Source organism: Nipponia nippon, unplaced genomic scaffold, assembly GCF_047370975.1.
Source record: "Nipponia nippon isolate SJK-2023a ecotype South Korea unplaced genomic scaffold, ASM4737097v1 scaffold_5, whole genome shotgun sequence".
NCBI lineage: Eukaryota > Metazoa > Chordata > Aves > Pelecaniformes > Threskiornithidae > Nipponia > Nipponia nippon.
In genome coordinates, this window is record NW_028262369.1 from 57,472,500 (window position 1) to 57,494,762 (window position 22,263).

The window sequence follows — 22,263 nt, forward strand, 5'->3', positions numbered from 1 at the left end:
AGCTGTGTGGGACCTTTGTGCCGGCTGGGAGCGGCGTGTTGACATTTCCCATGTGCCCATGGTGACGGCTGTGGTGCAGGGAGCGGTGCAGCTGGTTCCACCACTCAGCAGTGTCGCCCCTGCCCACCGCACCCCTCCTCACCTGAGCCAGGCCCTGGTATTTATCAGGTGCTTGCCACCCCGGGAGAGCCGTGCTGAGGACAGCGATTGGGGGTGCTGCTGGCGGTGGTGCTTTCAGAGGGTGCTGCCAGCATTGCCTCTGCTGGGAGCTTTTCTGCAGGTTCGGTGAGCAAAAGCGGCTCCCCGAGGCAGCAGTGCCTGGTGGGGTCGCAGGGCAGCTGGGGAGCACGGGGGCAGTGGGAGCACAGGTGCCTGTCGGCCAGGGTGCACCAACCCCATGGCTGGCGCTGCACTGAGACATGGTGTTCCCAGCCCCTCGTGGTCCACAAGGATGTAGGCTGGGCACCCGGCTCAGCTGGAGCTGGTTTATAATTTCCATTAACAATGGAAACGACATGCCCAGGCTTTGGGGGTGCACAGAGGTGGGGACAGCCACTCTTAGGGTCGGTGTTGTCACTTGAAGGGAGGGGGTGGCTGTCAGGGTCTGCAGAGGGGCGGCACTCCTTGGGAAGCGAGCGTGGTCTCTGCCTGGGGCAGACATGTGGGGCAGAGGAGCCGGGTCCTGGCTGCTGGCAGGGCGATGATGTCCCCGTGACAGGAGGTGCCATGAGGGAGCACTGACGGTGCCTGTCCTTCCCTTGCAGCTCAAGGGCTGTGGAGGATGTGGAATCCCAACCCAGGTGAGCAGCCACGGGACTGGGCAAGGCTCTGGGTACTACACAGACATTGGGGCTCGGAGAGGGGCTCAGTGCAATCGCCACGGGCACCCAGGGGGTTTACCTGCATACCAAAGGGGAGTGGGGCATCATTTGTGAAGAAGGGGTAGACTGGGAGGGTCCTTTGGGTGCATGGGTGCACCAACTCCCTGCATTGCCTGTTTGGGGAGAGCCTGGCTCTGCTCACTAACAGTCCTCCTCTTCTTTCTAGGTGCGCCCGGGGGGGTGCCACCACCGCAAGTGCAAATTTGCCCACCTGCCCCTCCAGGATACCCTGGTCCCGGCACTCCAGCAGGTCCCTACCCTGGCTACCCTCCAGTGATGCCCGGCGCCCCTGGAGCCTATCCCCCCGCACCCCCAGGCGGCTATCCCTGTGGTCCCCCTCCGTCTGGCCCCTACCCGCCGGGGCAGCACCCCCATGGGTACCCTCCGCCGGGACATCATCCCCATGGGCACCCCTATCCGGGACCACCGGGAATGCCGGGATGCCCACCATGCCCCCCTGACAGCCATCACAAGCACCATAAGAAGCACAAGAAGAAGCACTCCAAGCACCACGGAGGCAAGGTAAGAGTGAGGCGGCAGCGGACCCTTCCAAATCATTGCTGTGGTCCTTTGGATCCCCTCACACATGCCACAGCATCCAGCCTGGGCAGCTGGGGCTCCTGTCTTCCACCCTGCGGCAGCTGGATGGGCTGCCAACACCTCAGTGGCTTTTTTTTAGATGTGGAGACTCCCATTTGGTTAATAAATAGGCAAGCATGAGTCATTTCAAGCGAGTCTTTTGAAACATGAGCCATTAAATTCCTTGAAGCCATTTGAAACAGTGACACAGCTCAGGGTGCACTGTGCAGCGTATTAAATCCCAGGACTTTGTCCTGCTCACCCGAGAGCGAGTTGTGCCTCTGTAAGGGACATTCACTCAGTGTCCTGCAGCAGAGGAGCAGTTCAGTTCCCTCTTAAAAGAAAACAAAACAAAAACCCCAAACAAAAAAAGAAAAGCAATTCTTTGTGCCAGGAGTAGATGCTGCAGAAAATACCATTCCAGGGGTAGGCACCATCCAGATTAGGTCTGAGTGAGGGACTGCTAAACAAAACCCCAGCTCCACCGTTGGAGGTAGGAGCATTTCCCAAACAAAGCAAACCATCAGCTCCTCTTACTGCGTAAGGGCTCTGAAAGTGATCTGCCTTAATGTTTGCCCTCACTGACAGAGAGCAGGACCCTTCTGGAGTTTGCTTAATTGGCCTGAACAGCCTTGTAATAATAATAATTAAAAAAACAGCCCTCCCATGATATGCCTGTAATTATAGTCTCCAAGCAGAAAAATAATAGCTCCAAACTCTAAAACGTATTTTGTAACAGCATTGCAATAAACATCATGGTGATGTTATTAGTAGCCATTTTATCTTCAAGTCAAGGTATTCTGGCCAGGGTTTGCTGTCTGAGGCTGTGGTGCTGTGCTGACTCCCATGCAGGCTCACCCTCTGCATGGCCCCCAGCTTGCAATCCTGCCAGCGTACAAACCTGAGGGCACCCCTTTTGCGGGTGTGCAAAGACACCTGGGGAGAGGTGGGTCTGCAGCCACCAATGCTGCAGGCTCAACCAGGACCCAGCTGGGCACTGGGAACGGGTACCCACCACAGGATCGCTAAGACCTATTAGAAATGGTGTGAAAGAGGGTTGTTTCTGTGCTACCCTAAAGTTGTTTTATCTCCTCCAGCACTCCAGCAGCTCAAGCAGCAGTTCTGACTCTGACTGAAGAGGACACCTCCCACCCTCACAGAGGTGAAGCAATGAAATGTGAAGCCAAATGCCCCATGGCAACCACCTGCATGTTGCTCCACTCCTTTCCCCTTTCTCTTAGAGCGACATTTTGCTTGCTGAGCGGTTTTCTTGTTTTTAGCTTGTAAATTCTTTGACCTGGAATCACTGTGAGACGATGGGCAACAGCTCTGTCCTCTGTCTTTTGGGAAAGCCCACTGAAAGTCATCCCTGAGGCTTCAGGTAGTGGCGTGGGGAGTATCATGTGACGGTTTGCAGTCTGCTGGTGTCTGCGTGGTTTTTCCTGTGCAATGATGCTGGTTGCTATCGTGGATCTCACCACCTGTAGAAGTCCTTACATTTTGCATGTAGCTTTCCTGGCTGTAGCAGAGGGGCTGGCCGGGGAATGCCATAACTTTCTCCTTGCTGAGCTGTATGGGTTGCCATCCTCCATGCCAGGGTAGTAATTAATATGAAAAAGTAGCAAGCTCTTATTCTGAAGCCCCTGAACCATGGCCATGGGACTGCGACGTGCTCACTAGAAAAGGTGAAAAGCCTGGCAGTGCTTTCACCACAACAATTTTAACACACGGCTGCTTTTGCTGCTGTTTTATCTTTGTTTTGCACATCGTCATGGCTCAAGAGGAGCCCTCCCAGCCCTGTTGTTAAGAAGGCTTTGCTGCTAGCCAATGTGACTGGTTGCTGGACCCCATGGCACAAACACGAGCAGCTCGCTGTGGCAGAGGGAATCTCCAAGAGGTGGCGCAGCCCCTCTCACCCACATTTACTGCCAGTGCAGCCTTGTTCATTCTTGTTGCACTGCTGGGGCAGTGGGATTTCACTCCTGTGGCTCCTCTCTGGATGCAGTTGTGTTTTGTCCTGCGGCCCTCTAAGCTCCCCTATAGGTCTCCTTTCCAAAAGAGGGAAAACATGGCAGTGACACTGCAGCATGCATGGCCACAGCTCCACACCACCGTGCCCTTCCCTGCACCTGCACTGCTGGCTCCTCTGCACCCTGCGCCTGGGGTCCCCTACAGACAACCCAAGCCCTGCCCAGGCTCTCATCCCCATCCCACATCCACCACCATGGATGCGACCTTACGGAAATGCCCCTGTCCTTGGAGGGTTCCCCTGCCCCACTGTCCTGGCTTGAGACACCCAAGTGTTGGATGCAAGAGGGGCTGAAGAAAGAGTGGGGAAAGCCTGACTCAAGTGCAATGCCACCTTCTTGGTGGGGAAAGGCACAGTCCCCCTCAAAGAGGGGCAACTGAAGACCCCCGCTCTCCTCACCCATGAACAGGTGAGGAACATGAAGCAAGTGAAGAATGAAGACACGGTCTTTGTTGTGCTGAGAGACCACAGTTTGATGGGCAGTGTGGGGGGGTGCAGGGCCAGGGGGCAGAGGAACAGCTCTGCAAGGGGACTGCTGGAGACTGCGGAAAGCTGGAGAGGCCCCATGAGCATCCTGTGGTCCTTCAGGTCCTCAGCAGTGCCCCATGACCCCTGTGCTGCACGGACCCCTGCGCTGCACGGACCCCTGCATTTGTGAGGAGAGGCAGAATACGAACTTATCTGGACTTCTCAGCTTAGCACCAGGAGAATCAGCTGCTCATTAAAAATAATTAAAAAAAAGAGACAAACTACAGAATAAAGAGGCTTTTTCAGGATATGGTGAAAAGAGTTTATTTGTTTATTTCTGCAGACAGCACAATTCAAGTTCAAATCTGGGCATTGCTCAGCAGATACCGGTGGGAAGAAGGCACCACAGTTGCTTTGAGCACATCGGGATGACAGGGAGGCAGCTCCAGCGGCTGCCCAGTATTTTGTGAGATGCTGGGAGGCATGCTGCCCCTCTCAGCCAAGATTTTGGGTGCAGTAATAAATGAACATGTTCTGATGAAGGTCAGAATGGCAGAAGGAAGCAAAGGAGATATGGCCTACAGGAAAATGAAGATCTTAAAGATCATCTGTGAAATTCAGGCTAGATAGACCCCCAATAGGAGCATCTGCAGACAGCTGTAGAAGGCAGCAAAATCTCTCACCACCCCGTTGCTACGGGGAAAGAGGAGCAAGCCACCAAGGGCCATGCAAAAGGAAAGCAAGTTACTGCCCATTTCAAGCAGCATGTGATGTGTCATAAACTCACTTGGTTCTCTCAGGGCAGAAGTACTGAGAGAACAAAAAAGATGAGATAATCTGGAAAAGGGGGTTGCTAAAGAATGGGGGATGTCACAATTGTAAAGCTCCTTGCAGGACACTGAGGGATATTGAGAGTTTTTGAAAACTAGAGATGATCATTTGTCCTACTACACTGGAAAGGATTCTTGCTTCTTTGACAAGCCCTCCTAGGATCACAGTACGTACGCAAGGCATGGCTTAGTGTGTGTAAAGCTTTACAGAAGTATGTTGTAGGGCTCTGTAGCCTGCTTTGATCTTGGTTTTAATTAGCACCATAAATGTAAGATACATGACTTTTCATCATGAAAATCAAAAAAGAGCTCTGGATTTTGGCTAGAAAGGAGGACCCAGAGGGCAGCTGTTCTGGGCCATCTCAGAGTCGCTAGCAACCATACAGAGGGAAGAAAATGAAACAGGTAATATCAAGGGTGAGTATACAGGTGAGAGGAGGACATGTGCACTCCCTTCATTTAACATATCCACCTAATGAACCTGTCGAAGAAGCTGGGCTGGGAGAGGCTGTCATAGTCCTTCTCCCGGAAGATGGCTGCTCGGTCCCCGAGGCCAAGCTTCAGCAGGACGTCCATGTCTATGTCACTCCCAAGAGCCACTACTGTGGGCATGACATCTTGCTTCTTCATGGAGTTGATGGCCTCCTCGAGGTTCTTGCTTCCTGTGATGCCGTCAGTAATGAAGACAAAGGAGAGCTCAGCATTGCGCCGGGCGAGTCGCTGCCCATCTCCCGGGCTGAGCACGATGTTGTTGATGGCGTGTATGATGGCTGACCCAATGTTGGAGGATGAGTCCAGGTACTTGATCTGTGCCAGGGCATTGGAGATTTCTGTCAGGTTGTAGGTCAGTGGGAAGACCACATCCTGGTCCCTCTCACTGCCGTACTGCAGCAGTGCAATCCGGGCATTCATGTTGTCGCTGTTGCTCCTGGCCAGTGTGAGCTGTCGGGCCACCTCCTCCACAAAGTGGTGGGCCCTGTGGAAATTCTGCTCCCCAATCCTTTCAGAGCCATCGAGCAAGAAGACGACGTCAACAGGGCGCTGTGTGCATTGGGCCACTGCAAGCTCTGCAGGAGAAAGAAGACAAGAGTTGGGAGCGTAAGAAAGCCTACAGGATAAGGTTGGGGCTTGCCTTGGGCAGTTTGGGCTAGAGTTGCCTCTGTGCATGTTTGTCCAAAGAAGGACCAGCCCCACGCTGTTGCTAAAGCCTGTCTTTGCAGCTGGTAATGTATGAGCTTTGCTTCTGATTCCCTCACCTCCTGGGCACTAGGTCTTAATGAATGTTAATTCTGAGGCCTATGACAGACCTCCACAAGCATCCATGAGATTAGACAGGTCTGTGCATTTCAGTCCCAGAATTACATCCACCTTCTTACAGCAGTGCCCAGCTCTTACCTGTAACAGGAATATCCAGAGATCAATGGCAGGCAGTGTCTGCAAACCTCTCAGTTACTTCCAGAGAGTGGTTTACTTTCAGAGTTACTCTTCACACACAGATTTGTAGTATGAAAGCTGTTTTCATACCTTTCACCCAGATTAGTTTAATCAGCAATCACTAATTCCTGAAGAGCTTATAAAGATTGGGTCATATGATTGGAAAACAAGACTATCCTTGTCGATGCACCTGTACATAGTAAAGCGGCTTTTGTAATATATAACAGACTAATATTTGAGTGAAACAACAGTGGGACATTGCTCATTAGTCACTCAGAACAGCACCTGTCCACAAAGTGGGCATATACACAGCGAATGAACTCAGAAAAAAAAGGAGAAGAAAACAGTCATCTTTGGAGACAGTTGTTAGTTATGGACCATTATTTTGTTCCTTTGCAGTAGTTTTGTGTATTGCATTTGGTGTTCCCCTGTGTGCACTGCTTCTCCAAGAAACACTGCCATTACTGCACTGTTGAATTTTCTTCTTGTTCTTCTTTTGAGTTTCCTTCTCTGCTGAAAGCATTAGTCAGGAATATGATTGCAACAGCAGTATTGATTTGTGATGTACACGCTGCAGCTGGCCACCCCCTGAGTTGGAAGCAGGGCAATGGTCGTATAACTGTCAAGCAATTCTGTTGCTCCAAGACTGAATCTTGGAAGAGTGAAGTCCTGGAGGCAATGTCATGTTGTGTTGCATGACTGGCAAGGAACAGGAGATTCTGGAGCAGCCCCAGCTTGAGCATCCATTTCTGGCAACAAGGAGCAACATTTGGGATATGAGTATCACATTAGGTTGAATTTCCGTACTATGAGCAAATCCAACTTGACAAAGTGCTTCCTCAGCGCTGAATGCTGTTACACCTGGACTCAGCATCGTGGGGTGCTGAACCGGCATAATTCCTTGTATAAGCTGAGCAACAAATGGATCACTGTTTAGTACATTAGTACTATGTGTGTAGTCAACATTCGGCAAACAACAAAGTTATATTTTAAGCAAAATAGATACATGTTCTCTTGAGACTACAGAGACACTGTCCAACATGAATCCAATAGCCAAGATAGTGTAGCAGAAGCTCTGATGGTGCATATCATTGAGATCACAGACTGTTTGGCACCACTTCCATCCATGATAAAACAGTCAAACTTGATGCAGAAACTTCTGCTGGTACTCATGGTTTAACCTGACTCATTGGTCATAAGTCTGTGGTTGTTTCTGTATCATGTTCCCTGACCTTGCAGGCTGGCATTTCTCCTTATCCCACACTGTAAAACATATCTACAATGATGGCATGCCCTGAATAGTGCTTACCATACATTGTCTTACTGCAGACAACAGGCTTCTGCAATGCCAGTTCTGACTGCAGTAGAAACCAATCTCCAAGTGATGCTTTTCCCTCGTGAGCTTTTTGAATATCGCATTTTGAAATTCAACTGCGATACTCCACTCCTTTAAAGCAATAAAGGTACGTACTCACCTCTGCCCAAACTTCCTTGAGAAATGTTGTCTAAAGGTACATTGGTGCTGCAGTTCCTGGTACACAGTCACTGCTGCCACAAGGATACTTTGCCTTGGCAGTGCCTGCACTCCTGGTCCTCACCTGCTCTGTGCGGTTGTGGAGGGGGAAAGGAAGGAATGCATGCCCCTTGCAACCACATAGTCCGAAATCTATGTAGGTGTCTGCAAAAGCAGGTGGAAGCGAGCGGGTAGGAGTGAGGGCTGCCTATTGTGTTGAAGTGTTACCAGTCCGTCTGCCCACACGCTTGTCTACACCTAGTTGTGTTTCTTGAGATGCCAAGCAAGATCCACGTACCTCCCACAGGACCCGAAGCAAGCCTTAAGAGCTACTAGTTAAGCAGACCGCAGCTGAGAGCAGCATCACTCCATGGAGCTTCAGCGAGAGTGTAACACATGCCTGGCTCTCCAGGCAGCCTCTACTGCAGGAGCACTCCACAGAGACACTCCACTTGCTGCTGAGCCCTCAGAGCTGGAGCAGGCTGCCTTTGAGCTGTGTGATAAGATGCTTTTACGTATGAGTTATCCCATGGGAACACAACAGATGCGAGGCAGTGCAGCAAAACTTTGGGTTTGTCCTGTTCAGTGTCACGCTTCAGTTGCAGCTTGTTCCCGTTTCTGGGAGGCTGAGGACCCAAGCACCCTTTCCTGCAGCAAGGAACAAGATTCTCATCCTTAACTGGGAGATAAGCCATGAATTAGGCCAACTAAAATCTTCACATCATGCTTTTAATTGGAGCACCAGTCCTTCTCATGCAGCTTAACAGCAAGGCACGAATGCCTGCAGCTCACCGTACTGCATACCATGTGCTAGGACACAGCTGAGGACATCTAACAGAGATAGCACGCAAAGCAGAAATACCATTGATTTTCCTGCCATTAGCAACCCATCTAGTTATGTGCATGTGCAGAGTAACCCCACCCATTCACATCATGTTCCTGCTTCTTCTAAAACCTAGGTAACTTGTATTTCCTCTATTATTTCACAGTGTTGACAGTGGAGATGAAAATGACAGCAAGATGGGGACTGATCTCCCAGCTCTTTCCGGGGCTTCCTGCTTTTACAAGCCCTCCTGTGTCTTTGGGGAGGTGTGGACTGTCCTTTCCCCAACCCCTGATCTGTGTCCTTCCTTTGCCCAAGTGCTTCACTGAAGGAATTGCTGCTGTTATGAAATCTAGCTGGTTTTATCAGAGGGATTAGCCAGGATTATGTTAGCAAAACACCACTACACTCACTTGCCTCTGACTAATAAGGGCCAACGCAAATCCTGTTCAGGCAAAGAGACATTTTCTCTCTTTTTTTTTTTTTTTTTGTTTCCATAATGAGCTGAAGGTTTTTGAGAGGTAAAAAACTTTGTTTCCAATGTTGCACTGCTCTGCTAGGAAATATTTCCAAAGGAAATGAAATAAAAAACCACTGTGTGATGAGGTCTAAACCCCCTTTGCTGAAGTCTTGCCAAATCCTCCTCTTGTTCAGCAAGATGTCCCAGCCCTGAGATGTTCTCTTCCGATCAGTGTTTCTTTGGGGCTTTTCATCTAGCATCATGGCTGGAACAGCTTAACTACACTGAGTTCAGTCTTCTTACTTGCATCCCAGCAGGCTAAGTCACATGCTACTTTTTCAGTAAAATCAAAACAGAGTAGGGAGCTTGGCTTTGCACAGGCTATCTGGAATATGTGGATTATGACCAGACGCTAGCATATGGACTCAGACACAGTCAGATCCTCATCCTTTTGCCTTCACCTAAAACTCTGAGCACACCATTTAAAGCTCTCTGAACAATTTTCCGTCTATTATATGCCAACAGCGGAGTTCTCTGAGCTCCATGTCCCTATAGACTGGGAGCAAAAAGTGCCTTGGGAGAAAGACTATTTTTGTGCAGTGCGTCTGACCTGCTCATGTGCTGAGTGACACAAACACCTCCTCTGCATGCCTGTCACCATATGGTTTCTAGCCTAGCCTGGCAAGCCACCAATGTTGAAAACACTGCAAGAAGTCCCAAGTGGGCAAGTTCATCGTCCCAATTCCCATGCCTGAGCTTGGCAACTGGCTCCACTTTGCACACCTGGAAATATTACAGCCCAACTGCATTTTTGAAGACCATACATCTCCCTTCTGCCCATTAAATGTGACATTTGTTCGGTATACTTTATTGCAATAATACCATGTCAGTTAGAGAGGCTGCAAAATTCACTTGCCGGCAGTAAACACTTCTGCTCTTCTGTCTGCACATGAAATGCCATTTTCTCTTCTTACAGCTTGAGAGGGCAGTAGTTATTCTGGAGGCAGGAATGGCAGTCACCTGCCTGACTTTTTGTGAAAACCAGGGCAGCCCATGGAAATATCACCCCTCGTCTAAATGCACATACCTGCAGTGCAATTGGTGGCTCTGTAGTCTCTCTGAACCAAACTAGCACTGGGTATGGATTGAATGGGTTATACTACAAGTTTAAATACTTGCTTTTAAATAGCTCACAAAACCTATCACAGAGGTTTGACTGTGCAGTCATGGATTTTTGCTTTGGACTGCCTGGTCCTACATAACCTCTGCTTCTTGGATATGAATAGGTACATGTTGCTAATTAAGACAGAAGAAACACAAATGTACAAGCAGAGAAAAAGGCAGAGGGTGCTCATACAGCTTCTGAGAGAAGCACTCCCCAGATTTTGGTGCTCTCAATGAAAAGCCAGGGTTGTCCCCTCTCCCGTACTGTTTGCTCTTTCCTCAATACATTGTACAGAGACACTCACTGTGGTGAGAGGAGATGCACCTTGCTTTGGCAGTCTTGCCACACAAATGGTTTGTGGGACCCGAAGAGAGGCCTCATGGTAACCCAGCAAGAGGATGCAGAAGATGCTTCAGAAGCAGTCAGCAAATACATATGTAGGAAGGCCTGGGAAAACCGCAGTTAGGCTCACTGCAAATGAGGGGCTCGCTCTGGCCCTCAGCCATGTGCGTGCCAGAAGTCTCCTTGGTGGAGCCTGGTGCTTGCGCATGGCTGAGGGCTAGGACACGCTAGCCTGCCAGAGCAGGGTGGGAGTGCAGGAGTGCTGCAGGGGAGCAGCATGGCTGGCTCAGAGACCGAGGCAACACAGCTCCTCTGCAGAAAAGCAATAGGTGAAATAAGAGCACCTCTTGACATCACTGGAGAAAGCCGCCATGCTCCTCAGCCAGCCAAGCAGGAGAGGACTGCCCCTTGTGTCGCATCCCCAGCTGAGCACAACCAAGCTGTTTCAATGCCTGTGTTTCTCCTAAACTAAAAGCACCTACCAATGTACCTGTCCCCTCTGCCAAACAGGCACTCAAGGAAAGACAATTACTACCTCCACTCAGCCTCTGCCTCCACCTGCTTCATGTGACCTCTAACAGAGATGTCAGCAAAGCCCTAGCACGGTTTCTGGGTCCCCCACAATCTCGCTGTGCACCATTTTGAAGGTGTCAATGAACAAGTCCATCCACTCTTGCCGCTCATTTCCAGTGGCAAACTTGGCTTTTTCGGCGGTAAAGGCCAAAGTGGCCACCAGCTGGGTGTACATGCTGGGGTCCTGGGTTTCCCGCGTGGAGTTTAGGAACTGGGCGATCGAATGTATGGTGCTGGGGAAATCTATGTTGACTCCCTCTTCCATGGGGCGGAAAATAAGTGGGTTTACGTTCCCAGGGTTCCTGTCATCTGCAAGTGAGCGTCAAAAGAATATTTTCAGGGCTTGCTAGCAATGACTGTGTCTCTGAATGCTACCTGGCTTTCCTACGTGCACTGCACCAGAGAAGAACAGAGCTAATGAGGGACAGAGAAGTAAAGACCAAAGCCAGATTTTAAATCTTTCTGCCACTTTTATGTCTGAGGAACTGTGGGATTTGCACCAAAATCAACCACACATCCACCGAGAGACCTCAGAAAACGACATGAAACCTTAACTGCCCAGTTCTTTCCTACTCATCCAGCACAGGCATGACAGAGAAAGAGCAGTGTGAGAAGAAGGCCACAGGGTCCAGCTTCTTTCTGCGTATAGGATTCAGCCATTACATAGCTTTGAATTTGCTACGTGCAAACTGTCCACATGATGCTGTACAGCCAGAAGACATCTAAGGGACAGCATTATGTGAACCCCTTGCCTGGTACTCAGCCCACTGCACTTTGGCTAGAGTCACTGCTCTGTGGTGTGCAATGCTCCTGTGTGGTGTCCAGGCTAGTCAGGACCCTGACAGCCTCCGTCTCCACCTGGCTGTGCTGAACTTAAATTCGAATAACATCCCAAAGCTGAAAGCAAAGCCTTTTGCATGGGTTAGAAGGAGCATCACAGAGCGTCATGCGGTTTCTATTGAAGCAAGTGGTCAGTTCAGATTTGCTCAGCATTTAACCCATTTAACACTCCAGCATCCTGTTAGCACCGCAGTAAGCAGTAATCAATGGGTGGTAACAGGGAGACAAGGGTCTGCCCTGAAAACAGGAAAACATGGATTTCCTTACGCAAAGAACTGAGGCAGCACACCTTCAGCTGCAGATGTGAATCCGAAGTGGTGAGGTGCCTGGCTCTGCAAGGCAGCAGGGAGGAAGTCGGGGTGTATGTAATACCTGTCCCTCTCTGTGCTCTGCTGACAATACCCAGGCTGTAGCTGGGGTATCTGGCATGAGCAATTGATTTGCTCCTTAAAGTGCCAGGACTGCAACTCTGACAGCCATAGGGCCAAGAACAGGGCTGGGTGTAGTTGCTTTCCTGACCTGAACCTGTCTGGCCTGTTTACAACTGAACACACACATTGGATGTGCACGAAGCTCACTCACATATCCTGCAAAGGGCACTGTTTCTATCCAAAGGGTTTGCATGTGAATTGGCACCAACTCTTGAGATGTTCTTGGAGAACCAGCAGAAGCTGAGCACTGAGCAGAGAAGCCCCAGGCTCTGTCACATCTTATGTCACATCCCATCCAACATCTTCCCTTGCCACTAGGCAAGTGTGATCATTGCAAATCCTTCCAAATGATGACAGCAATGCATCATGGACCATCCAGTGCGGCAGGTGGAAGGCGCTTTGCCCAAAGGCCCCTGAATCCCTGGGTATCACTTAAAACTTGATCTACCGGGCCTAGTACAGAACCTTGCACACCAGGACAACTTTTGCCCATGCTGAGATGGGTGTACTGGCTCTTTCACAGGAGGCCTACACCTACCCAGCCATGTCACTCCATCTCCCACATCCTCTGGGCGCAGGTGTAGGACCTGCACTTGACCTGGCCTGCCTACAACATGGTTTGAGGGATTCGCCCAAGAGGGAACCCCCTCAGATGCCTCCTCAAGCCATTTCTGTTCTGGTCCCCAGGACTGTCAGGTACCAGCGAACTGTTCTCACCTTGCATCAGGAACAGAAACACCCAAGTGCACTACAGGGAAAGGACCGCCAACTTCGCCTTTCTTTGGAGGGCTTTGATGGCCCAAGCCTAGGAGAACATGAGTGCGCCACTGCTTGGGTCAGTCTCTCTCCTGCAGTGTTCCTCAGAAATGGGGAGTCTGCAAAGACTGAAACCTTTGAAGACACCTGAGCAGTGTGGCATGTGGAAGTCGCCTCCTTGTGCATGGATCCGCAAGACAAAGCTTCTCAGAGGACACTGCAGAGGAGCCTGTGTGGATAGCTCAGCATCATGGTTGAACATTGTGCTCTCTGCATGGCCAGGTGCAAATATCCAAAACGCTAGTGAGAGATTTTAGGCAGAAATAATTATAGCATTTCTGTCTTCAGATTTCTGAGCATCCTGGGACCAGTTTTCCTTTGTTTTGTATGGAAACGAAGGGACTTCTTTGAAAATGAAATTTGAGATTCTGTATAATACTGAGTTGAAGCTGGGGACTTTCACAAAAACATTCACAGCAAGAGTAGAGATAAAAATTGCGAGAACTGGCAAAACTTTGTCCCCTGTAAGTTTTGTGTATATCAGCAAAGAGCACATCTATTGTATTTAAATAGGGACAGACCCAGACAGACAGGATCTCTAGGAATTCAGGTTGCAGATCTGCCCCTTAACAAGCAAAATGTGATCAAGTAAAGCTACCTGCAGTGAGCAGCAGCCATCTCCTTTATACCAGAGGATCCTTACAGCCTTTTTCCTTTAATCCAACACCCTGAGTTAATTGTTAATTAAATACAGCCAGCATTAGAGAAGCCAAAGCTTTGGGTCCACTACGGTGTCATTTTCCAAATGGTCCCTAAGCCCTGCTCTGCCCTTGTCACTCCCAAGGAGCAGCCTGCCCAGTGCTGCAGGTTGGGCTCTGCATTTCAAATGTCACATGGGTGGGAGAGTTTAGCAAGGGGCTTTTGATTTGATGTATAATAGAGATATGGAACAAGTGAGAAATTAATTGCCGAGTTTGGAGGTCAAAATCTGGTGACTCCCAAGAATTGGGACAGGGAGAAATATCAGGGCTGAGCCATGCTGATGCACTAACATGGTGCACTCGTACCTACCTGTGCAGAGAACTCAGAGAGACAGGAAAAGAGCAGGAGATGAAAACCTGGAGCCTCTCCTCATGTGAAATAACACTTATTTTGAGAACTCCTGCCATCCAAAGGGAATGAACAGGGTTGCACACCCCCCTCCCACTCCTGAGCCTTGTGCACTCTCTCCCAGACCTACCACTTTGTGCAGATGGCATGAAGCTACTTTTTTTGTTTACCTGTCTGACAGGGCAGCTCAGGGCAGATGATCTGTGGATCTGGAAGGAAAAGAAACAAGGAAAACTGAGTGATGTGCTGCCATCCCCCTTCATGGCTTGCACAGACAGGTTGGCAAGGTGAGGTCTCTTACAAGGGGAAAGGACTCCAAAGGACTGCCCCAAAAGGCTGGCCCGTATCTGAGGAAGGACTGTTTATCCAGGGCTACATAAAGGTCAGCCCCCACCATGAATGACCCAGCTTATAAGCTGCTGGCCAACCTGCTGGGACACAGTGGCTCTGCAATCATTGCAATGCACCATATATGCCCCCCCACCCCAAATCCTGGGGGTGAAAACTCCAGTTTCAGTAAGAACCGTGCAAGGACAGGTACAGACCTGGGCAGAGTACGTCCTCCATCTTGTCAATGAATTCCTCTGCCACCAGGTCTGAGAAGAGTCTCATCTTCTGGACTCGCTGGGGTTCATTGCAGGCGATGGAGACCAGGGTCTCGCTCTGTTCTGGCTGATCAAACATGTCTCCAATGCCAATAGTGTTGACGACCACATCTCTACCGCAAAGAGCCCCTAGGTTCTTGTCATCATCCCGGGGGTCATAGCGCCCATCTGTGATCACCACAGCAAACACTTGGGCTTTCTCTCGCCTGCTTTCCTTGATGAGCTTGTTATAGGCAAACTGAAGGGCAGATGGTGTCCAGGTGCCTCCAGCGATCCATTCCAGGCGCTTCACTGCTTCCTTGAAGCTTGACAGTGAATCAATGCGCTCATCATCAAGACTGATGGCTTCGAAGGTCCCGTCGTGACTGTACTGCACCACCCCAACACGGGCACCTGCCAATGAAGCATCATGTTACTTGGCTTTGCATCCTCAGTGAAAAGTGGAGAAAGTCAGCAAACTTTCATATCAGCAAAGAGCTGTGCGATTGGCCCACAAAGCTGGAAGGGAAGAGGGAAGAGCAGAAACTGCTGTGAAAATGCTGGACAGATGTTTCGTAGCCCAGGGCAGCTACAGACAAACATGGAAGCTGGAGGGAGCCAAGTGCCTGTTCTTTTCCTTGTGCCCCACTCTGTCCCCACACAGTCCAGACCTGTCTGTGACTTAGGGTCCTTGGCAATAGAGCCCAGCCTGCTGACCACGTTGACAACAAAGTTCTTCTCCAGGGTGAAGTTGGTGTAGCCAATACTCTCCGAGCTGTCTATGACAAACATGATGTCCAGGGCACCACAGCGCTTCTCGCAGTCTGGGGAGAGGGACGGAAGGAGGAAAACACAACAGTCAATGATGGTGGGAACAAGAGCCACCAGGGCAGAAGAGACCATCTATGGGAAGACAGAGACAATTAGCATCACACCAAACATCCACAGGGTTTGTGGTGCTCCCTGCAGCCGGCAGCATAGGAAGGATTTTACATGCATCTTTCTGTCGATGTATATCAAAAGAAACCTTTTTAATTTTGCTGTTTAATGCACTCTATCCTATCATCTGGACCATTCAACTCTATATTAGAGTTCACTGCTCCTGCGACTGGCAGAGCTAAATTTTGGGAGGTAAGCCAGGCTGCCCCTGCAGTGCCACCGCACTCAGTGGTGGGCTGGGACCAGGATAGGCAGGGAAGGACTTCCCATGGTGTCTCCTCTGCAGGGTGCAGCGCTGTGCAGAGCAGCAAAGAGCCCACTGTGCCAGCAGCTCAGTGCAAAGGGCAGCTTCAGCCTCCTGAAGAAGGAGGCAGTCTCTGGTGACCCCCTTTCCCCATCCCTCGAGTGGTCGTTCCCCTGCCCTGGAGAGAGGTGATGGTCCACTCACCACAGCATCCGCACGTCTCTCGCACGTAGGTCATCACATCGCAGTCCTGCCAGCAAAGGGGTGCAGGGTGAATGCCTCCCCCTGCTTATGCAGCACCTGTCCCCTCGAAGCCACCCAGCCGTCCCCCTCCCCTCTTTCCTTGGCTCCTGTGGGAAGTGACAGGCCACCTCTACCGGGCAGCAGCAGGACCTGATGTCCTGTTTTGTTCTCAGGCTGTGCACAGCAAAGCCATGGTTGCCCCAAGGAGGAAGAGCACTGGGTGCTGCAGAGCAGTGCTACTTACAGTCAGGCCAGGATCTCCTGGTGGGCCCGGGGTTCCCTGTAAGAAGAGCACAGGGACTTCAGGCACAGTTTTCCCATGAGTTCCCTTTTTGGGAACTGACATCAGAGCCATCAAAAACGTGGCTTTTTGCAGAGGTCTGCCATGGGAAGGGTAGGAAAGCCTCGCTGGGAGCCAGTAGACACATCTGACAGCTGGTGTCCCCTCCACCAAGCCTTGCTGCAAGGAGACCCACTGGGGTCCTCTGAGCTTTAGAGCATCAAGGAGAAGTGGGGAGGAGAGGAAGGAGCTGCAGCATCTGCTCAGCCACAATGGCATGGTACTATACCTCCGGGCCTGCTTCACCAGTTGGACCGCGGGGTCCGGGCTCACCTCCTGGGCCAGGATCACCCTGGGAAAGAAGCAAAGAAGCATTGAATATTTCCCTGGCAAGGCTGGCGATGCAGCTGCTGGTGTTCGGGGCTCCTCCTGACCCCCTCTTCAGGCACAGCCCTGCTAAGTGTGGTCACCAGCCTGCCGCAGCTGAGCTTGGGGGCACACGGGGCAGGCAGGATAGTGGGCAGCACCATCCTCAGCACACCTGGCAGAGGTGTGGGAGGGGGACGTTAACCCCACAGGCCATATGGGAAGTCTGCTTACCGGTTCCCCCTTCTCTCCTTTGGTCCCTTGCACTCCTTTTGGTCCAAGCTCTCCTCTTCCTCCCTGCTCAAAGGAAGGAGAAACAGATCTGTCATGGAGCACATCTGGATGTGCTCAGGCACAGGCACTACTGCTATGAGCCTGTCAAAAACACATGCCTGCCTGGGCCAGAAGAGCACCCTCTAAACCAGCAGCTCAGCGCAGAGCAAATAAACAGTGTTTACATAGGCATTAACTAAGAATAATGAAGTTTTGCAAAGCATATTTCAGATGGTTTCAAAAGGAGATGGGCTTGAGAGATACACCCAGGCTCTGCAGCTGCAGGGAATAGCCAGGGCAGCTACTGGCAGGACAGGATCCTTGGCCACGCACCCGGAGGGTCAGGTGACAGCTACTTGGCATTTCAGTCAGTACAAAAAAGAGGCGACAGAGACAAACACACTCACCTTGGGTCCTGGCTGCCCCTTCTCACCCTTGTCACCCTGCAAAGGGAGATGAAGGAGAGGTCAGCACCCGACCAGTACCCGCCCTCCACTGTGCACACATATATCCGAAGTCTGCAGTGAGGGGCACAAAGCTGAACAGCAGGTGTAGCTTCAGGCTGATGGTTGGGGTGGTGGGTGCAGCCACCTCCCCATCACCGCAGTTGAGGCTGGGGTCCCCAGCACCTCTGCCACGAGGCTGATGGAGCCACAGCCAGGTTCAGTCCCGGTGTTCAACCCCCTCACTCCCTTTGTGGGCTTCACTTTTTTGTGACCCTGATAATTTTTCTTCCTCCTTCCCTCTTCTCCCAGGCTGCTCAGCTCCAACATTGCTCCACTGAAACAGGCTTCCTCGTGGTGCATATGTCTGCTCCAGATGAGGCATACTTACCTGTGGTCCTCTGGGTCCAGGGTAGCTAAAGCCAGGTCTGCCTCTGTCGCCCTTTGGTAGAAAAAAAATGACCTGTCAGAAACCAAACCCAGCCTTTCTGACCTGGTGATGCCAGCAACAGCCAGAGCTGTTTTCATCCCCTCTGAGGGTGAGACACCACCAGGAGCGATGACTTCTGCAGCTGGCCCTGAAACATTGGGAATGGCTGTGTGGGGCAAGGCTTCACAGGGTCTTGGGGACGTTGCATGCCAGGGACACCCCTGAATCTGTGCAGGGTGAGGGATGTAATCAGAGCTGTCTTGTCCAGAGCAAGGCCTACATCTCTGCCCCTTAGGGAGGCTCAGTCTTGAGCCATTCAGCTTCCAAGGCACACAAGTTTCTGCAGTGGAAACTGCCTTTTTTTGGGGGGGAAAAAAAAAGCACACAAAAATACCCTTTCAAATGCAGACTTGCATTCAAGGACTTTACCTTCAGTCCTGGTGGTCCGATGTCACCTCTTGGGCCCAAGTCACCAGGGTCTCCACGTGATCCCTGCAAGATAGTGTTGGGGAGAGCAGAGGGAGTGGGTGAGGATGTTCCCTGAAGTTCCCCAACCGCACAGGGGACCATGCTGGAGAAACCAGCTCTTGAGATGGTGTTGCGGGACCATGTCCCCTCCTGATGAGGTTACTGTAATAGTGACTGATTCAGCACTTGAGTTTCTGTGTCCCGCAGAGCCACATGGATGTCATGGCACTACTGCCACAGTGGGGTGCTGGGCTAACCACAGACCCAGGACAAATGGGCGCCCAGGGAGCCCCATCTTCCCTTGCCCTGTGACCTGCTCTGACAGTCCCTTCCATACTGTCATGGGAACACTTGGGACCAGGAGTGATTGACAATCAGAGACTCCTGAGTCTTGAGGTTTCTCCTTGCCCCAGGGGCTAGCTGGGGCTTCCGGGCTAGTTTTTAGCCTCCTTGAGAAAAGGTCAGGCAGGCTCCTCTCAGGAGGGACAGTGCAGCCAGCTTATGTCAGTAGGGCAAGCTCTCACTGCAGAGGGTCACACAGATGCCCCAGGATGACTTACGATATTGCCTGGCTCTCCCACAGCACCTGGAGGGCCTCGGGGTCCTGGCAGTCCTTGGTCTCCCTGCAAAGCAAACCAAGACGCAAGAACATACAGAGGCAGGTACAGGCAGGTGTGCATGAGGCAGAAAGCTGGGTGAGCTGCCCCGGACAGCAGCAGTGCTCTCCCTCCCTCCTGGCTGTCACCAACCCCTGCTTCGTGCTTACCCTTGCTCCTTTGCTTCCAACCTCACCAGGCAGGCCACGAGGACCCTCTGGACCAGGATCTCCCTGTGAGGAGGGTAAAGATATTCCTTTTCAGGGATGTCTTCAGTGCTGTCTGTGTGCATGGCAGTGCTCTTTGGAGCAAGGATGCACAATGCCATTCTCAAATCTGGTGTTTCTTGGCTTGTAATGCAGTGGCAGGGCAGTGTGCCCTCTGAACATGTTTCTTAGCCTCAAGCTTTGCTGCCCTTCATCCCCTCTCTGGATCAAGCCCTGGAAGAGGAGGCTGCCACCAGGGCAGGCAGTGGACACAGTGGGAGCACTGCACATATGCAGAGCCCACTGGGATAGACACTTCATGGCTGGGCAGTAGTGCATTACGCACACCAGTCCTGTGCATCTCAGGCTCATTTGCAATGATCTGGGCAGTTGCTTTACTCACCCTTTCTCCTTTAGTCCCAGGAGTGCCTTTGCTGCCTTTCGTCCCTGGATCTCCACGCCGACCCTTGGCAGATGGAGAAAGTCACATAAACAGGATGCGAAGATGGATGCTCCCTAAGCAGTGACGCCTGGCTGCCCTGCCTTCTCCCTCCTGGCCCAAGAGATGTCTCCTTGCCCACTTAGCGAGCATGCACCTGGCAGCAGGGGAGCAGGGATGCTCATGCTGGCATTGCTTGGGGGATCTTGCCTTTGGCTTTTGGGAAGCCACAGCCAGACTATTCTTTCAGGAGGGTGGGCACAGCAGTGACAACAAACACTCGTGGTTCATTCCCTGAACTGCTTTACTCTGCTTTACTTCCAGCTCATCTAACGTTGCTTTCCCCACTGGATCTTGCACAAGGACACAAGCCGGCTGGGCTCTGGCCTCTTGATGCTGGTGGAGCCATGTTGCTGTATTCTGCCAGGGAACGACGCCTCCAGCCCACACCCCAAATTTTGCAGTGCCCCACCATGGTAGCTTGCATCTGCGTGGCACCATCGATGTCGTGACACTGCCCTTTTCAGAGAGCTCTACTGTGGCAGCCACCAGATCTTGACTCTGAGCTCCTGTGAGAAGCCAGAGGTTTGGGGAACTTGCTACAGAACAGCCAAAGGGTCTCTGGGCATCCACAGAGGCATTTGTGGTTATGTGGGAATACAGGATGCTTCTCTAAGGTGAAATGGTTAACATCAGGCTTAGCATTATGGAAGTACTGCTCTATGAAGATGGGGGAGACAAGGAGATCAGCATTTGCACATCTTTTTTGGGATGCAGAAGGCATGGCAGGCAAGCTAAATGGGGCAGTTTCTCAGAGCTCATCCATGAAACTGCATCAGGCTGCCATGGTGTGCCCACTGTCCAGAGAGCTATTCAGACACTCACAGGCTCTCCTTTGGGTCCAGGAGGTCCCGTTTCACCTTTTCTTCCCTTAGTTCCAGCGGGGCCTTGAGCTCCAGGGTTGCCTGGAAGTCCCTTGGGGAAGAAAAAGAAATACAATTTGTCAGAAGAGAGGCCAAGGTGCACACACACACCCCCTCTTGCCCTGTGTCAAGTAGTCCACCCTTGAGCAGATGTGTGTATGAGCACACAACTTATGTTTCCATACACCCACCATGCCTACATGTCAAAGCTATGTGCACAGGCTCCAGCCTTGGAGCAGTGTGATGCTGTGTCACCTTTCCTCCATCAACCAGTGCAGAGGCTTGTCAGCTCTTCCTTACAGCATCTGTCCAACCCTGCCTAAAGCTGGAGGGCTATTTCAGCCTTCTCCACTATCTCTGAAGTAACTGGCCATCAGCATAGCAACCTCTTTGGCTATAAGGTCAAGTACAGTGAGTAAAGCCTGTGTTAGATCTCTGAGCAATTAATTGTTAAAGTTTACATGAAGTCATGAGACTGTGGCAGGGGAAACCACGGCCAAACAGGGCCTTTCTACCCAGGAGAAGATGGGAAGAGGAGGAAAGATGCAGTGCAATAGATCCGCTAGAAAGGTAAATCCTCCTAGGTCTATTTTGCCTGCTTTTCTCTGCTCTGGACAAACGCTCAAGATCCATTCTCATTTTGCTCTGGGCAGTTGCAGGGATGTTGCACAGTCCTCTCTCCTATTGCCCACATGATATTTCCCACTGTACAGGTGGGAACATGCATGGCAGGAGAGCTCACTCGAGCACCCAGGGGCTTGTGCTGTCTCCGTGCTGGTGGGCTAATTTGCAGAATCATCAGGATGCATTGGCAAGCAGTCATTTTTATACTGGACCTGCTCTGTGACCAGCAGCTGATACTGCCCAGCTCCATACCACATGGAGCAGATCCTAGTAAGACACTGCAGACAGCTGAACGCTGCATGAGCCTACCGGGCTTCCTTTTTCTCCTGGAGGTCCCAGGGGTCCGCTGCGACCAGGCCGGCCAGGATCTCCCTGAAACAACCAGAGATGAATGGTCATTGCTTGCATCATCATCAGCCTGTTACGCACCACTGGTGTGCACCATGAGGAGCCCAAGGAGCAGGGCCAGCAAGACTCTTCCCTCTGCTCCTGTGTCTGGTGATGGGATCCAGACCCCAGAGCCTATGGGCTCCATGAGTAGTGAAGGATTTAAGAGTAAATACAAGCAATGGTGTTTAGCTGTCCCCACTGATAACCTCTGCCCACACTCTCTGCTCTCTGTTCAGAGCACTTGTACCTTTATGCCTTCATCTCCTCTTTCACCTTGGTCTCCTGCATCTCCTGGGTAGCCATCAGGGCCCTAGGGAGGGAAAGGACAAAGAACGACACATTTTGCAATGGCAACAATATGCACTTTTCCTGCAGAATAAATCAACTGGCTTAGAAAGTTGCTCTAGAGACTAAAATAGTTTTTGCTTGTTACTAGTGTTGATGAAATGAGCAGCTCCTCCTCTCGATGTGGAGGGGGGGACACTGGGGGATCCCAGCTTACTTGCCCATGGAAAGGAGGTACAAAAAAATCAGGCTATGCTCCCATTCCAGGGATCCCACGCCTGGGATCAGTTCATGCA

General features: G+C 51.2%; 1 protein-coding gene and 1 long non-coding RNA gene across 4 annotated transcripts in view; one reads left to right on the forward strand and one right to left on the reverse strand.

Moving 5' to 3' along the window:
* Positions 1-157: 157 nt before the first annotated feature.
* Positions 158-4,265, forward strand: LOC148052271 (uncharacterized). Of its 2 annotated transcripts, none has more exons than XR_015698833.1 (4): positions 158-280; positions 765-800; positions 1,048-1,403; positions 2,558-4,265. It is a non-coding gene; the product is annotated as an uncharacterized LOC148052271 (long non-coding RNA). The 2 variants fall into 2 exon arrangements; XR_015698834.1 differs by having other exon boundaries at positions 164-285.
* COL6A2 (collagen type VI alpha 2 chain) overlaps positions 4,266-22,263 on the reverse strand; it is a 28,855-nt gene continuing 10,857 nt past the window's right edge. The window contains exons 12-28 of one of the 2 annotated variants that reach the window (XM_087732214.1): positions 21,930-21,992; positions 21,602-21,664; positions 20,631-20,720; positions 19,710-19,772; positions 19,271-19,333; positions 19,065-19,127; positions 18,466-18,528; positions 17,998-18,048; positions 17,571-17,606; positions 17,125-17,187; positions 16,814-16,876; positions 16,489-16,524; positions 16,206-16,251; positions 15,490-15,642; positions 14,780-15,232; positions 14,405-14,443; positions 4,266-5,854 (exon numbers count right to left, since the gene is read on the reverse strand). In XM_087732214.1, the coding sequence (XP_087588340.1) occupies positions 5,247-5,854; positions 14,405-14,443; positions 14,780-15,232; positions 15,490-15,642; positions 16,206-16,251; positions 16,489-16,524; positions 16,814-16,876; positions 17,125-17,187; positions 17,571-17,606; positions 17,998-18,048; positions 18,466-18,528; positions 19,065-19,127; positions 19,271-19,333; positions 19,710-19,772; positions 20,631-20,720; positions 21,602-21,664; positions 21,930-21,992 (2,016 nt within the window). In that variant the 3' untranslated portion in view covers positions 4,266-5,246. Of the gene's footprint in view, positions 5,855-9,857; positions 11,407-14,404; positions 14,444-14,779; positions 15,233-15,489; positions 15,643-16,205; positions 16,252-16,488; positions 16,525-16,813; positions 16,877-17,124; positions 17,188-17,570; positions 17,607-17,997; positions 18,049-18,465; positions 18,529-19,064; positions 19,128-19,270; positions 19,334-19,709; positions 19,773-20,630; positions 20,721-21,601; positions 21,665-21,929; positions 21,993-22,263 lie in introns of those variants that run through there. The other variant, XM_087732215.1, reaches the window with a different exon arrangement.